Here is a 16,725-nt window from a genome sequence, read left to right as displayed (position 1 = left end):
TCTTTTCTCAGCCTCCACCCATGATGGGAGGTGGTGGGCAGGCTTAGAGCACCATGTGGTAATATAACAGGGTGCTGAAATCCCTCAGGAATGCTTTAGGAGCAGGGTTAAAAAGAGACAAAAGGAAGACAACAGAATTGGGTTTCTATGGCCCCCAGATATATCCTGGTGGCTTAACAGAAAAAGAAAACAGGAAGTTTGAAGACTCACTCCTTCATCCTGATCCCCTAAACCATGTGGCAAGTGGTCACTGTCCCAAGGACCCTCCACCCAACCAATTTAAAGTCATCTCAGGTTAGAAATGGCAGAATTCCTTCCTATCCTCAAATCAGCATTTGAGCTGGGGGCCCCCAAGTTCTGTGAGCATTGGAAACGTTACCCCAGGCCTCCACAGAAAGGCTCTGCTGCATGGGAGGAGATAGGAATCATGGTTGAAAGGGGATTGGCACAGAACATAGAAAACTGATTGGGTAGACAAACAGAAAATAAAATGTAAAAAAAATCATCCAAACTCCCAGAGGGTCCAGCATTTCCTCTCACGTCTTTGCCCAGCAACAAGGTCCAAGACCCTGTGGGACCAGAGGGTCAGGGGGTTAGTCCAGAGGGAGCAAGAAGGAGAATGGGGATTAAGGAACATCCTGGGCAGTGAGCTGGGAAAAGGGGAGAATTCCGACCTGGAAGAAAGGTGGTTGATGTTAAAAAGAAAACGAACTGTGGAGAGGTAAAGCTTCCCTTCAGGCCAAGTCCTGTTTGCTTTTGGAGTGGAATCACCCAGCGCGGGACCTAGCATTTACAACGCTGAATAAATATTTAATGGTCTGATGGCAAAAGCCATGGGGAAAGGGTCTGGGTGGGAGAAATGGGGTCCTGGGGGTTTCTGCCAAGCAGTTCTTGGCTCTGATCCAGGAGTAAACTCTACCTCTCTCCCAGCTGTTTGCTCCAGAGACCCAGGAGCTGGGGTAGAAGAGCACAGCAGCCCAGCTGTCTCTGAGAGGAATAAACTGAGCTCATCTTAGTATGGCCTGGCATTGGCAGGAAAGGTCAGGGAGACTTCTCCGTGTCTGGGAGGGAGAAGCCTCAGAAATCAAAGGGCCTTTGAACTCCAGCTTTGGCCTGGGGGCTCTGAAGACCTGGGACGGGAGAGGAAATGCGGCCATGGGGGGAGCCTGCCACCCGTCCCAGCCTGGCCCCACTTACGGAACTGAATGGATTATCAATACTCTCGGTGCTGGAGGAGAACTCCTGGGAAGGGCCAGAGGGCAAAGGGGAAAAGAGGGGGCAGGGTGGAAAGGGGGAGAGACAAAGGCAAAGAGTTTAGCTCAACTCGGATCATACTACTCCTGTGCAGCTCTACCTTTCTGCTTTAATGAACAAGAGACAACCCAGAAATGTCACTTGCCCAGATTAGACACTTGTGGGAGACGCTAGAAGGCCAGCTCAGAACTTGAGGTCAGAAAGGCTGAAGAAACAGGCATTGCTTGTTTTCCACTATAGTCCCTTTGATTCTTTTCTTTTTTTTTGAGGGGGGGGTGGCGAGCGGGGTATTGGGAACTTAACCTAGACATGCTTTACCACTGAGCTACATCCCCGTCCCTTTCTATTTTATTTTGAAACAGGGATTCACTAAGTTGCCAAGGCTAACCTCAACTTGCGATCCTCCTGCCTCAGTCTCCTGAGTAACCGGGCTTATAGGTGTGCACCACTACACCCAACTTGTTCCCTTTTATTCTTTTTTTTTTTTTTTAAATATTTATTTATTTTTTTTAGTTTTCGGCGGACACAACATCTTTGTATGTGGTGCTGAGGATCGAACCCAGGCCGCACGCATGCCAGGCGAGCGTGCTACCGCTTGAGCCACATCCCCAGCCCCCCTTTTATTCTTGCCTGAATGAATCTCTTTTTATTTTTCTTTTTTTTTGGGGTACCAGGGATTAAACCCAGGAGCAGTGAACCACTGAGCCACATCCCCAGACTTTTATATTTTTCATTTTAAGACAGGGTCTCACTAAGTTGCTTAGGGCCTTGTTATATTGCTGATGCTGGCTGTGAACTTGAAATCCTCCTGCCTTAGCCTCCCAAATTGCTGGGATTACAGGTGTGTGCCACTGCATTTGGCCTGAATGAATCTTCCTTTTAGGATGAAACCCTAAAGCTGGGTTCCTAGGTAAGTAACTACACTGCCAACCTTCCCTGCTCTTTGTCTCCACCCATGGATCCACTCTGTGGATTCCCACAGAGAGACTGGATTCAACACACTGCACAACCCCCACATTGGAAACCCCATGTTTTTTCAGCCTCTCAGAAATCTCAGTGGGGAAGAAGAGCTAAACCTTCAGTGCCTAGTATATGTATGTATCTCCTTTTCAATCAGACTCATTATCACCCTGGGAAGTCCAATAACAACTTGAACCCAAAGTCATCCCAGACTCATGAACCTGAACCCCTTGGGCTGGAGGCTGGTGGAAGTGGAGGACAGGTCAGTCAGGTCAGTCTCATATCAAATGTCCGTAGGCTTCTTATCAGGTTATTGCACTTGACACTCAATATGTTACAAATTTTTGACTTAAGTTTGAGAGTCAGGTACTAGCTAAATTCACCTGAGAAAGCTGATTAGCTGAGGCAGCACCTCTGTGAGTCCCAGTTTAGGGAAAAATCTAAACTTCTCCCCCATTCTTGTGTCTTACTGCTGTCTATGAACAAAACAGGGGACAGGAATGGTGGTCAAACTCTCATTCTGCAGCTCTGATACCACAGGGCTAGCGTGGGTTCTACCCAACAAGGTCTACCAAGGCAAGGAGCATGGGGTGCACTGTATGCAAACATGCAGGAGGGGAGGGGCCTGGACTTCAGAGGCAAACTCCTGAGAGCCCCCAGGGAGGAGGGCAGTGAACCCTGAGCTTCCACTCTGCAACTGGCATTTCAAGCACTGACTTAACACCATAACTTAAGTTCTACTCCAGCAGGAGCTCCCATAGGCAGGTCTTTCCTTGAAGAACTCTTTTAAGGGAGAAGTCACACTTGGACACACTCCCCTGAGGCCACAACTCTTCCACTGTGGGTAAAAGTGGGAGGGAGAACTGAGGCAGTGAGAAAGCCAGAATGATTCAACCTCTCCCCATGAACTGGCTGGGGAAGGGACAGCAGGCAGGACACTGGCTCCATGAACGCTCCGTGGACTCTCTCATAGACAGGTCCCAGCAGACTCATTAACAGCGTTGGGGGAAAGGAGGTGCATCAGGACCTGCTCTCTTCCTGCTCCTGGGCTTGAGTCATTCACACTGAGTCAGCTCCAGGGAGTAAAGCTCAGGCCAAGAAGCTGACATCACACCATATCAGGCTAGAAGGCCCACTGGGCTTCCAGTACGACAACTAACAGATTTCTGTGTACAAAGGTCGCAGTCCTGAAGACAAAGTTGATCTATTTAGAGTGTCATTATGTAGGGCAGGGTGTGGGGTGGGGGGAGTACCCAAATCATTCTCTGCTCCCTATGCCTCTCTCTATGCCAAAAATATTTTATCATTTGGTCACATGGGAAGAAAATCTATCTGTGCAGGGGTCTCGGAGGAGGCTGATAAAAAACTGGGTTTGGAGGAAAATGGTGGGAGATGAGAGAACTGAGTTGGAGTATAAAAAATTCCTCATGAAAAGATAATGGAACCTTCAGTGAGATCTGGCCAGAGCTCTGCAGATAGACCACAGGCAGGAGAACAGAGCTTCCTCACTGAGGCTCACTTCACCCTCTGGCACTTCTCCATTGCAGAAGATTATACTCAGAAATCAAACGGAAAGTAGAGCTGAGCACCATGGCACACTTCTGTAATCCCAGCAACTCAGGAGGCTGAGGCAGGAGGATCCAAATTCGAAGCCAGCCTCATCAATTTAGCAAGGCCCTAAGCTACTTAGTGAGACCCTATCTCAATATCTTTATTTTAGTTATTTATTTTTATGTGGTGCTGAGAATCGAACCCAGTGCCTCACATGTATGAGGCAAGTATGCTCCACCACTGTGCCACAGCCACAGCCCCTCCCTGTGTCAAAATAAAAAATAAAAAAGGCCTGGGGGTGTAGCTGAGTGGTAAAGCATCCCTCCCTAGGTTAAATCCCCAGTACAAAAAAAAAAAGAGTGTCAGGGCCCACCTAGAGATTCTCCTTCTAGAATGTCAGTGCAACACTTAGAAAATTCTGTGCTTCACTTTAGTAAGGTGTCTACTTACTGCCTATGCACAGTTAACAACTTTCAAGTCACAAACTAACCAGTTACCTTAGATACTGCGGTGTTCTGCAATTCCTAGAGGAAAGAACACATTTTATCCTCTACTCTTTGCTGACTTTCAAACAGGGCTTTGATGATGTACAAGATTAGTAACTCCTTGTTGAAGGAATGACTGAATGTTGCATGACAGGGAGGAGGACGGACAGAAGAAGGAAAGCCGTTTCCTTTCCACTGGGGAACACGGCCTGGATAGACATAACCTCAAAATGTCAGAGGGGTTAGAAGAAACCCCTGTGCTGAAGACTTGCCCAGTGTTTAGAAACCCAGCAATATTTACATTTATCCCATCCCCGCCTTGCGCTCACATTTCCTAAGGAGCCACAGTAGACAGGTGTCTCATTCTGCCAGCATCAGATAATGATTACCCAGGAGAGCCTGGGAACATGTTATCTCTTTCCTTTCCTGGATCTTAGTGACCCAAGATAAGAAGCCAGGTTAGGAAGAATGGCAGCTGGAGAAACCACCCCAGAGATTTAAGCACTCACAGAACACCTGCCTTTCAGAGCCTCCCATCATTTTAGAGCAGAAGTTAGACGCAAGGAAGAAGGATCAGGACCAGTGCAAGGAGAAAGCCCTACAGCTTCGGCTTTTCCTGGTCCTACGATGAGGTCTACAGAGTGGATACAGAGAAAAGCCAAGCCTGACAAGAGTATCAAGGAATTCATTTCTGCTGCTCACACCCATAATGCCCAGGCTGGACCCCCAAGATGAGGCACTCTCAAATCCTTCATGTCCTTAATTTCGCCAGAATCTGGAGGATTCTTCTTGCTCTGCCACAACCTTTCTTCATGGACCCTGAGATCTGCTGCCAAGCTCAAACAAAAATGAAAATGGTTCATTCTGGTCTGAGAATAGTTTAGGCTTTGTCTGTAAATAGATGTGGAAGTGTAGGTGGCCACAGCACAGCCCTTCTTCCCAATGGCCTCTGATAGCTGAGACCCGAGGAAGAAGGTCACCCACCAAGGCAGCTCAGCTGAGTGATTATGAGCACAAGCCGTGATCTGGGTCCTGGTCTGATATTCACCAGTTGACGCCTTAGGCAAATCATTTAACCTCTCTAAGCCTCAGTTTCCTCACTGGTAAAATAATATATGCTGTTAGGGTTGTTGTGAGGATTAAATGTCAAAAATCTGGCATGATGCCTGGCACATAAGTGCTCAATAAATGTTAGCACTTTTAGCTTTACGATCCCTGCATGATCTTGATAAAATACCACATTTTCAGAGACAGCAGGCTCTGCAGTCTCCCCTCCCCCCTGCTTTTCTCTTCCCTCGTCACTGTGACCTTCCTCTACTTGGAAGAAGCCCTACTGTATTGACAACGTGGGTGGGTTATGCCCCACGGAGGCAGATGCCAGCACTGTGGCTATGCACATTTTCCAACAGTGCAAATTCCTCATTTTTTTCCTCCCTTCTTTTCTAGACTGGGCTGGCAGCCAAGATGGGAGGCCGGCCAATGGCAAATCAGAGAGGAAGACTGGGGCACCATTGTCTAGCTGGGATACCAGGTCTCTGAACTTGGTTGTCCACTGGGCAACTTTCCCTTGTTATCTGTCCAGATGTGGAGTGGTCGGTGACCATATCCTACTGATGTGCGCATCTCCTCCCTGTTCTGTATCGCACACCCCCAACTGCTACTCAGCTTCGTTTTCTTCCAGCCTCAGGTCCTGGACTAGGCACTAAGACTTACTGCTTCTCTTGTCCCTTTGTGCTTCTCCCAAATGATACGATATGGGAAAGACACTAGCAAGGAACTCTACTGCACAAGGAAAGTCAGGCCAAAGAACCCCTGAGATGCCTCAGTGATATGGAATGAAGCTGATCCTATGTTGTCAATAAAAAGCAGGCTCTTCAGGGCATAGGGGAGAGGGATTATGAAAAGGAGTGGCCAGGAGAATGAAGCTGACATTCTATTTAACTTCCTCCCTCCCCCAGAACACACAAAAGCCACAGCCCCTTCTCCTTCCCTAGGAGTGCGGCTCTGAGAGGCTCTGGTAGCATTCAGGTCTCAAGCCAGGGGGAGAGGGTCTCCTCCAGTAAGTATGGAGTTAATGGACGGCAGTACGGTCTAGTAAAGACTCTGTGGACAGCCAGGGGCCTTACTATTAGCTATACGACCTGAGGCAAGTCACTTTATCTCTGAGTTCCCCTGTAAAAGGAGTCAGTTGGAATACATGAATTCTAAGGCTTTTTTCCATTCTAACATTCCATTCTTTTATCAGTGAAATGAAACAGAGGAAAGGACAGAAAGGATAGAGTAACCCCATGTAGGACATCCTATCTCCGTGCAGCCCTCTGCCAACCGGCCTTTCTGTACCTCCCCACAGCTTTACCTCATCCTCATTCTCCACTTTAGGGTTGCTGGCTGTTCGTTTCAGGTTGCTGCTGAGACTTATGCTGGCGGTGGCATCTGACTTAGACCGCTGGTGAGTCCTTTTGGAGGGAGACAGCCCGGTATCAGGGGCTGGGCTCAAGGAGGGAAGTTCCCTCTTTCGGTGAGCTGGCTTCAGCTCATCTGAGAGGATTAGCTTCCGTAACTTGGTCCCACGGGAGTGTCGTTGAGTGGAAATGTGCATGTCTGAAGAGTAAGCCCCAAGCAACAGGGCACACTGGAGGGAAAAGTTAATGCTCTGGCGACAACGGTGGACGATATAGGGCTTAATGGCATCACCCACGTCCTCATCCATGTGGATGTACATGTTAAGCAACTGGGGCAGATAGAAGTCCACATCCTCATTGCGAAAGCAGAAGAGCCGGTTGCCGATGTAGGCTTGCACTCCAGGCTCCTTGGAGTTATACAAGTATGAAATAGCCATGGAGATGTCAAATAGTTTTGACTCAAACAGCCTCAGCAGCCAAGATTGTTTGGCTGAGTTGTTCTGCCGCCGCCTTCTTGCTCCTTTGGCTGTGCTTGAGGCCACAGTGGCCCCCATCTCATCTTCCTCCTCTCTGATCTGGGAAGGCGGGTCGTCTAGGCAACGGATCTCACTGTCCACACCATCCCCATTGACCAATTCCAGTGGGGTGCCTCTGCTAGAGACAGCCATGCCTCCATGCAAAAGCTTGACTTTCTCCAGTACCTCCTGGCAGGCCTTCTGGGCCACCTCAGGGTCAATCACTGATAGTTCCCCGACCCCCTCTGTGATGACGCTTAGCAAGGAGCCCCCATTATTCCCTGGTGGGCCAGGAGTAGGCTCGGAAGTTGGATTCAGGGGGGCAGATTCCACTACCGTGTCTCCCATGGCTACAGCCAGACTTCAAGCTTCCAAGCTACAGGAGGGAGGGAGGGAGAGAGGCAGAGAGAAGGAGGGAGGAACAGAAAGGGAGACATATACACACTGGTTAGTGGTGCCCCTCAGATCTTCCCTTCACCATGAAACCTCCCCAGGCACCTCCTCTGTCTGTCTTCCTGGACTCCTTCAAAATCAGAACAGTCATCTCCTCCCAGGGAGGCTTCCTTCACTGTCTCCACTTCTGATCACTGTGTTATTCTTCATTCCTTCTGCACTTAGTTACTCAGCTTAGCCTCACTTCTTAGCCTGTTCTTGTGAAATGTTGCTTGATATGCATTGTGTTCACACAGGCTTACAAATGCCTCAGGGAAAATGAGTAGCAATATGAGTCTTATTCCCTTGTTCTTAATTCTCCAAATAGTTTTCCGCCCTCTTCCTCTTCTTGTGTCCCCCTTCAAAAGCCTGTCATAACTTTTTCTTCCCCTCCTTAAATTTTATTTCCTTACTCATATGACAAATCACACAGGGTCCTATGCATCTCACCTCTATTTAGTGTTAAAGTCTTGATATATTTTTCTAGTTACAGATACTTTCTTACCTTCCCTTTTAGACTCAAAGCTCCCAGGGAATAAGGGCCAGCAAATACCATGCCATGCTTAGTTTAGAAGAAAACAGCTCTAAAACAAGCATCATCAACCCCGCTGAAGCTGGGCCATTTCTTTGCTCGTCTGGGTTCATGACTGCATACCCTTTCTCCAGGGCTGTGGCAGCTGAAGTACAGTGGAAAGAACCCTGGACTTGGAGGCAGATAGGCTGGGGTTCAGATTCTCACTCTGCCTTTATGAGATGTACAGACTTATGCAAGCCACGTATCTTCTGAGTTTCAGTTTTCTCAACTGCAAATTGGGGAAAAAAAACAAAAAACAAAACTTACTTCTCGTTGTTGCCATGAAGAAGAAATAAATTAATGTGTATGAAAAGATCTAGCACAGTCCTTGGCACATGGTAGTACTCAATAAATGCTAGTTGAATCTTAACCACCTGAAAGGTTAGTAAATAATGTGTGTGTGTCTATACACATATATTATTTTTGTAGGAGAAGTGAATTAGAATTATATTAGTTGTTTAAAACTCTTCCAAGATATTTATAATAGCCTTCTCCTGCCCTCAAACTACTTTTCCCACTATTATACACACACTCCAAGAAGTGGAGGGCTGGCTATAAGGCAATAAGAAATCAGGCTGGCACTCATGGATCTAGAACTTCTAAAGAACAGAGAGGAAAAGAAATCATAACTAAGAATGGTTAGAGAACACCATTGACAAAAGCCACTATTTTCCAAGAGAAATTCTTCAGAGCTTCACCAAATCCAGACCAGGAAAATTAGTGCAGAACAGAAGGAAATTTTATCAGACCAACCTGTCTCCAGAATCTGGCTCTAGCCAGCAATGGATTCAGAGTCCTCTTTGCAAAAATGCAAACAGATTGAAACTAAGACATACTTAAGAGCACAAACAAGAGAGAAGTAGCTTTTGTGGAGCTGCAATGCAGGTAATTTCCTAGTGACATCACCTTTGATCCTAAGAGCCTGGGTGCTAAGCATAAAGATTTGGGTGGGTAGAAAAATGGTGCTAAGCATATAGATTCTCGAGGCATTTGGGGAAGCACTGTTTTCTACACCACCTTTCCTTGTATACAGCATCTCTGAAATTTTAACTGTCAAGGTTGCTTTCATCTGCCCAGTATCAAACAGTCCAGTTTCCTAAAGTTTTGTAGAAAGACAGATGGGGAACTCCTCTGTTCTCAGAGATCAACAAAAAAGGCTACTTTCGTTCATTATTCTTCCACGTTTGTCAGGCAAGACTGTCTTCCAAGTCTCTTTAATTTCCCTGATGCAGTTTGAACTTTGTATTGGTAAGAAGGTGGCAACTCTTTCACTATGCTCTCTCCCAAAATTAGGCAGTGCCCTGAGTCGTAGAACCAGCATGGTTGCCTATGTGGATCTGTCTCTACTTGCAACATTGGGTTACACAGGAATAATAAGAAAGAAGCTTTAATCATTCCCTGCTAAACTTTGTAGGGCACTCTCATCAGAAGGTCACTTTAATTCAACTCTCTGCCTTTTAGATCTGCTTAGAATCTCACATGATGGCCTCAATCATACTGCACAAATAACTCTTCTTCTCAATATGTCTATGCTTGGTACATTCCTCTTTTTCCTCTAGAGACTTCCAAGTCACTAAAAACTCCTAAAGTCCCCTTTTCTAAACTTTAAAGGGCGGCTGGGAGTGTAGCTTTGTGGCAGAACACTTGCCTAGCATGAACAAGGCCCTGGGTTCGATCCCTAGCGTGACAAAAACAACGAACAAACAAACAAAACCCCAACCTTTCAAGGGAAATGAAATTCACACCTTTGCTCACATTGAATGTCATAGATGTAAGAAGTTAAGCAGATTCCTGCTCCAATTTTAATCATGACTGGGATTATTATTGGCATAGGAAGGCAGGTAAGAATATCATTATCTCTTCATTCCATAGATAAAAGAAGAAAAATTTCTAGGACTCAGCTAGGAATTCCATATCACAGTATTTAGAGGACTTTCCCTATGAACAGATGCCTCTATCCACCTTTCCTCCAGTGATGTCAAAAGGTGTAAGAAAATCAGACTCCTGTCCTCTATAAGCAGCTCTGCCAGTAGAAACCAGCAAACTGGTCCTGGGCCTCTCCTGGCTCTCAGGGACTCAGGGATTGCCTGTACCTGAAGCAAGTCATGGGGAGAAGGAATGCTGGATGGAACAGGGTTAGATGATGTTGACAGTGTGGACAATAAAAATAGGAAAAGGATTCTTTAAAACCTAAATCCAGATATTGTCCTCAATACAAATTTATTCATTCTCAAATACAAAGAAAATATGCCCTTAATGGCTAACAATTCTAAAGAAAATCAAAGGATTAGAATGCAAAAGAAAAGTCCTGTATTTATTCCAGAAGCCTAAACTTTCCTTCCAGACAGACTACAAGGGAAAAAGAAGAGGCCTCCTCTGCTCCAGCCTGACAGGCAGCTCCCAGGAAAGGTTGGTGGGAGTACTGTGTGCACTGACAACTAATTGGGCTCCACAGCTCCCACCTGGGCAAAGCAGGGGACTCAAGTTTGAGCATCAGGCGTTGCTACAGGTCAGGGCAAGGCAAGGAAGAGCAGTGGCTGAAGAGGACAGAGAGGGTGTACATACGTGTTCTGTTGGACCATGGGCAGTTAAGCAAGTCTGTAAAGGACTCTGGTTTTGGGTTTTGGGGGCAAGGATTGAACACAGGGTACTTATGACTAAACTACTACTATTTTTATTTTAATTTTGACATAGGGTTTCACTAAGTCATTGAGGCTGCCTAGAATTTGTGATCCTCCTGCCCTAGCCTCCCTAGTCATTGGGATTACAGGTGTGCGGCGAGACACTGGGATCTGTAGAGGACTCTGGAGGGGATGATCACTTAACCTGGCTTCTTGCTTCCCATCTCCTCAAAAGATTATAAGCAAACAATTGTTCACCGGCCTTCATTAAGGAACTTACTAGATTGGTCTCTAGAAGGACAGGATGGTAAGGAGCCCCAATCAATCCCTTCACTCAGCTAATCACTATCTCCCTTGTCAATTTTTTTCCCATGGACCAGATAAATATGGATTCATTCAGACCAATCCTAATGTCACAGAATGGCCTTTAAGAGATCATTTGATCTAGTACTCTGCCTTCAAGCAGGCAGGCAAGCTCAATTTCCCCTCTTCCTTTAAAAGATCCTGTAAGATGAATCATGAAAGGTGGAAAAACGGGTAGAAGAACCAATATTTTCATCCTATAAGGTGGATAATTAAGAGAGACTAGCATGAACAAGGGCCTGGGTTGGGGACGTAGCTCAAGGGCAGAACATTTGCCTTGCATGAGGAAGGCCCTATGTTTGATCCCTAGCACTGTGGGGAAAAAAAATTTAATAATGGAAAAGAAAGGTTCAAATATATTATTTTTAAAAGTTAAAATAACAGCATAATTACATAAACAAGAGGTATAAATCCTCTAAAGTTAAATCTTCTTTTGCAACAACTGAGTCAAGAAATAGAGGCACAAGCATTTTATTTAAAGCTATGATGATAAACTTCAGAACTGAACACTAAGATAATGAAAGAAGTTAATTCTAAGGGAGTAGGAGTAGAGATGAAGGGGACTGTTGGTTTTCATCACAAACTCTTACACTACCATTGGATTTGTTATCGAGTACATGCATTCCTTTTAAAAAAATAATTTTTAAAAATTAGTTTGCGGGCTGGGGAAGTGGCTCAAGCGGTAGCGCGCTCACCTGGCATGCGTGCGGCCCGGGTTAGATCCTCAGCACCACATACAAAGATGTTGTGCCCGCCGAAAACTAAAAAATAAATATTAAAAAAAAAAAATTCTCTCTCACTATCTCTCACTCTCTCTTTAAAATAAAAAAAAAAAAAAAATTAGGTTGCTCTTCAACCTATTTGTATCACCCTAGGCTCTCTATTCTGGTGTTGAGAAGTTCTTTATATGTATTAAGGTCTCAAACCTTTCTTCTTCTTTTTTTTTTTTTGTGGTACTAGGGAGAATATCAGTGAGCTACACCCAGACCCTTTTTAAATTTTATTCTGGGACAGTCTTGCGAAGTTGCTGAGGTTGGCCTTCAACTTGCAATCCTCCTGCTTTGGCATGCATCACCATTCCTAGTTCAAACCTTACTTTAGGAAGCTTTCAACTCATCTTTCCCCTCTAATGGTAAAGGTAGAGGACAAGTACTCTAGTTTTCCTGTAGAAAACTCAGGGCTAAAAAAAATGAGTGGGCTCAAGTCTCACCAGGAACCAGGTGAATGCTAACTGAATACCCTAAAGGGTGATGGCATCAGGGGAGAGGGCATTCCGGAAGGCAGTGGTCTCAAGGTAGTTAAGTCAATATTGAATCAGGCTGAGAACTCTGTGCAGGGCCATGAAGCTGGTATAAGCAGATTCCAGCCAGACAGCCCAAGCCAGCTCTGGGAGCCCCTGATGAAACAGAGAGATGGCAAAGAAAGCAACCTGTATGCTCACCTTTCTCTGAACTGTTTCTTCTCCCCATTCCCAGTCCTAATTGCACTTGGATCAGGCTCTCTCTTGTCCGATACCAATTATTGAAAGGATTCTCCCAAACCTCTTTCCCAAATCAAAGACTCTCATTTGGTTCCTTTGGATTGTGTTCAGCAAACGTGTTCTCATTAAGTGTGGACCCAGCTAAGATGAATCAGGGAAACAAGGGTAAATATGATTTTTGGTTGAGTGAGCTGCTTCCAAGGAGTGAGGCTTCTCTTATAAAGGGATTATAAGCAGAATGCACTTTGGCTAACTACAAGGGGGAAATGAAGAAGTGGAATGAGATGGGTCTAGAGTCAGAAGATGGATGGAACTTCATGTGCACTCTTCACTATCACAGGCCAAGAGAAAGACATGGCAGCAACTAGTTTCCTAAGACCCAACTCACTCCAAGTTCTCTTCTCAAGTCAGCTTCCTCAAAGGACTTTTCCAAAAACACACTTTCTTTCTTCCCTTAGAATCTGCAGTTATGGATTAAGTATGGAAGGAATAGTGTAGGTGGTCAGCAACTTAATGCGCTGGGGGTAAAAAGCAAGGCAGATGAAACACAAGTCAGGAGCTTGAGTTTCAAACTGACACTCTTAAGACCACAAAGATCCAACAGAAAGACTGAGATGAAGAAAAATTCTCAGGATGATAAGACCTCTGATAATAAATACCTTTGTCTCAGAACCCAGAAAGTTTTGTCAACAAAGTTTAATTCTTTCCCCAACCCACACCCTACTATTATTAGCCTGTAACTGCACCGATGCCTATAGAGTGGGCCATTTCCTCAAAAGGACCATTCTGGAAGTCAAGTGAGTAAGTCACATGCTGAACCTAGGAGTCCTGATTCTGAATGTACAAGCTTTTCCATTGTCTCATCCTCTTTTTCCCAGTTACCCCCCAACCCCACCCCAGGCCTGAAAGCTTACGAAATCAACCAAAACTATTCTTGTAAGGCAAAGTCAGTAAACTCATTCCTCTTAGATCTGGATTGGGGTGGGAAGACACTCATTCTGTGATCTGTTTAACACAAGCCCCAAAATAAATAATCCAAAACAAAATTTCTCACAACCTCATTGAGTTTCCATGCAGGCCTGTTCATCCCTCCTAGTGGCTGCTCCTGAGTAGTCAACAAAGTGTAATCTGATAGGGACTTCTTCAAAACTTGCTCCATCCTTCAGAAACACCCTTCTGTTCAGAAAAGCCTGAGACAGCTGAGGCTCCCCCTCCTCCCAACACATTTTCTTCATAGTTCAAGGTTTAGCTGATCCTGAAATAAGTGGTATGTGGAGATAAAGAGTGTGACAGAGAACACATAAAGAGTACAGGGAAAACAGAACCAAATGACACAAGGATCAGCAAAAGCCTTCAAACTAAAGGGAGGTGTCAAAGTTGGAAATCAATGGGAAGGGGTACTGTCAGCTCTCTCTCCTATGGGAACAATCCTGCAAAGGTCTGGGGATTGAGAAGGGGGACAGGGAGGGTAAAGACAGCTACAGGGACCATAAAACACCCTAAAGAAAAATGGTGAGGACTAAGGTCAAAGTAGAATGTAAATGATACTTTGGGAATGATGAGGAGGGCCCGAGATCCCTTTCGGAGAGGGGAATAGGCAATTTTTGGAGGCCAGGAGCTGGGTGGGTAGGTGATGGTGAGGTAATGGAATCAGAAAAGGCAGAGGAAGAGAGGGATACAATCTTTAGCTCAAGGAAAATAGGAACTCTGTGCTGAGGTTGCACAGATCCTGAAGGAGTGGGGTAAAATAGGAAAAGGGATAAGGCGGGGTCCATGAGAAGGTCTGGGGCTGAAGCACGGACGATGAGGAAGGACAAGCAAGGATAGACATATAAATGGAAGGGGTCTAATGTGAAAAGGGTTCACGACTTTAAAAAAATATTTCGGGACGGAGGCAATAGGGGTAAGAAGGGGGGAGGGAATCCCCAGGGTAGAGGGAGGAGCTAAACAGAAAAGGAAGCCAAAAAGCAGAGAAAGACCCCAGGCTTGAGAGGAAAGGTGGAGAAGAAACCCAGGGTGCAGCAGCCACCGAGAGGGCAGTTTTGAAGTCGACCCCAGGTCGAGGGAGGCTGTGCGGGGCAGGGTGGGGTGGGAAAAGGACACCCCCCCACACCAAACAGAGCAAAGGTGACTTTTCGGGGAGGAGTCGCTTACCTCCGGAGGACCCCCACAGAAAGGGTGCAGGCGGTCGGGGTCGGACTGCCGACACCGCCGCCTCAGCAGCAGCGGCCGCTCCCGGGTTCCATTGGCCGCCTGCGCTTCCCTGACAGCGGCCGCGGCGGCTGCACCAGGCCCCGGCTGCGGGGCTGCCCGCAGCGCTGCCTGAAGGGGCCTTCACTCTGCCTCAAGTTGGACAGGGCCGCAATACCAGGACCAAAAAAACAAACAAACAACCCTCCAGCCGGTCTCGATGTAAGGTTCTTCTTCTGAGCCCAAGCCCTTCTCCCGGGATTTGCTTTCCTGCTTCCCCGACGCTCAGGACCCTTCCGATGCCATAGTAATCTAAGGAGTCGGAGGAGCTGCCTGGAACACGCCTGTTCAGAAAAAGAAAAGGGGGCGGGGAAAAGATGTTTGGAAGCTAGGAGGGGAGGAGCGGGCGGGGGTAGGAGGAGGGGCCAACATTTGGAGGCGGAACTAAAAGATAGCGTTTGCTCGACTAAGGAAGCCGAAAAGGAAGTAGAAGTTGGTGGATAAATGGCAGTGCGGGCTGGAGGGCGTGGGTGCCCAGTTTAAGAAGTATTGATATGCTGTGTACTTGTATAAGTATATTGACATGCAAATTGTATGCAAATGAGCCCTTTGAGTCAGCCGCCGAGTTAGCGTCATTGCAGTCAGTGACTTTCCCCTCCCCAGTCACGCAGGACTGTCTTAGTAAATCAGACGGCCGAAGGAATGCTGTGGGGGCATAAGGGAGAGACGAGAGCGAGGCCCCGAGGAAGACAGTCACCCTCACTACCCTTTTCATACTCATCTTTAAGGACGACGCCAAGTTTATGCCCCTATCGCTTCCGGAATGGCGCGGTCCAACCGCGTCAGTCTTTCGCCGTTAGCGGCCGACTCGAGGCTGCCGTTCTGCTCCGAGGTCACCCTCTACCTGGGCAGCCTCTGGCCTCCGCATCCAGGCGCAGACCCCTCCACGGAGAGGTCTGAACAGAGCCGGGCTGGGAGAGGTGAGTGAGATGGCCAAGACTTGGGAACACAAACCTTTTTCCAAGACCAAACAAATCTCCAAAGCCGCCCGCCAGCAGGCCTCTGGTGGCGGTTTTGTCTGTTAGCAGGGTTGACTGAGAGCCCTCTTTCTCCTCAGAAGCTCCCTTTCCTTTTCTAGGACTTTACTTAACATCCAGCACCCCTCATAGGGTATTAATTAATTAATCAATCAATTCTGCATCGAGCATAGCTATTTGAGCTGGGATCTTGGATGCCCTCACCCTTGCTGTTTGTTTTGGGATAACTGATGTAACCTCTTTGGACCTTAGTTTCTGTCCTCTCTCCCTCCTTCCCTTCCCTCAATTTCATTCCCTCCCCCTTCCCATTCTTCTTCCCCTTTTCTGTTCTCACTATGTTGCCCAGACTGGTTTGGAATTTCTGGACTAAGCAATTCTGCAGCCTCTCATAGCTGACACTAAGGCAGGCGCCACCTGTGCCCAGCTGAACTTAGTTTCTATGTCTGCAAGGTGTATGCAGTAATATTAACACCTTACAGGATTTTGTGTGGGTCAAGAGAGTCCAGATTACTGTATAGTACTATATTACTATTATTGGGCCAATAATACAGGAAAGATGATGAAAGAAAAGTGTTTAATTGGGGGGCAAAATAAAGAGTAATAGCTTGAGTAGCCTGAGTAAAGTATACAGTATGTACAAAACAGAAAAAATGGGTACTTAATTGTTGAAGGAACATGGCAGAATATGGTTAAATTGATATGAAGAATCCAGCTACACAGTATATAGTGAGTGAATGAATGGAAGACTTCTTAGAGATATTTGTAAGCAAGGTCTTAGAATAGATTTGGGTATGATCCAGCAGAATAAAAAGGGTACATATTTGTAATCCCAACAACTCTCAGTAGGCTGAGGTGGGAAGA

The 16,725-nt window shown here is 46.4% G+C and overlaps 1 protein-coding gene across 9 annotated transcripts in view; it reads right to left on the bottom strand.

The window, feature by feature from the left end:
- Pi4kb (phosphatidylinositol 4-kinase beta) overlaps positions 1-16,058 on the bottom strand; it is a 28,863-nt gene extending 12,805 nt beyond the window's left edge. Inside the window, exons 1-6 of one of the 9 annotated variants that reach the window (XM_048814857.1) lie at positions 15,842-16,058; positions 14,792-15,171; positions 13,695-13,892; positions 8,255-8,402; positions 6,607-7,543; positions 1,198-1,242 (exon numbers count right to left, since the gene is read on the bottom strand). In XM_048814857.1, the coding sequence (XP_048670814.1) occupies positions 1,198-1,242; positions 6,607-7,515 (954 nt within the window). In that variant the 5' untranslated portion in view covers positions 7,516-7,543; positions 8,255-8,402; positions 13,695-13,892; positions 14,792-15,171; positions 15,842-16,058. Of the gene's footprint in view, positions 1-1,197; positions 1,243-6,606; positions 7,544-8,104; positions 8,403-13,694; positions 13,893-14,791; positions 15,202-15,841 lie in introns of those variants that run through there. The other 8 variants (XM_048814856.1, XM_015502936.2, XM_048814861.1 and 5 more) reach the window with 8 other exon arrangements.
- Positions 16,059-16,725: the final 667 nt, after the last annotated feature.

This window comes from Marmota marmota, unplaced genomic scaffold (assembly GCF_001458135.2).
Source record: "Marmota marmota marmota unplaced genomic scaffold, marMar, whole genome shotgun sequence".
NCBI lineage: Eukaryota > Metazoa > Chordata > Mammalia > Rodentia > Sciuridae > Marmota > Marmota marmota.
Note: the sequence above shows the minus strand (reverse complement) of the source record. Positions and strands in the feature narration are given on the sequence as shown.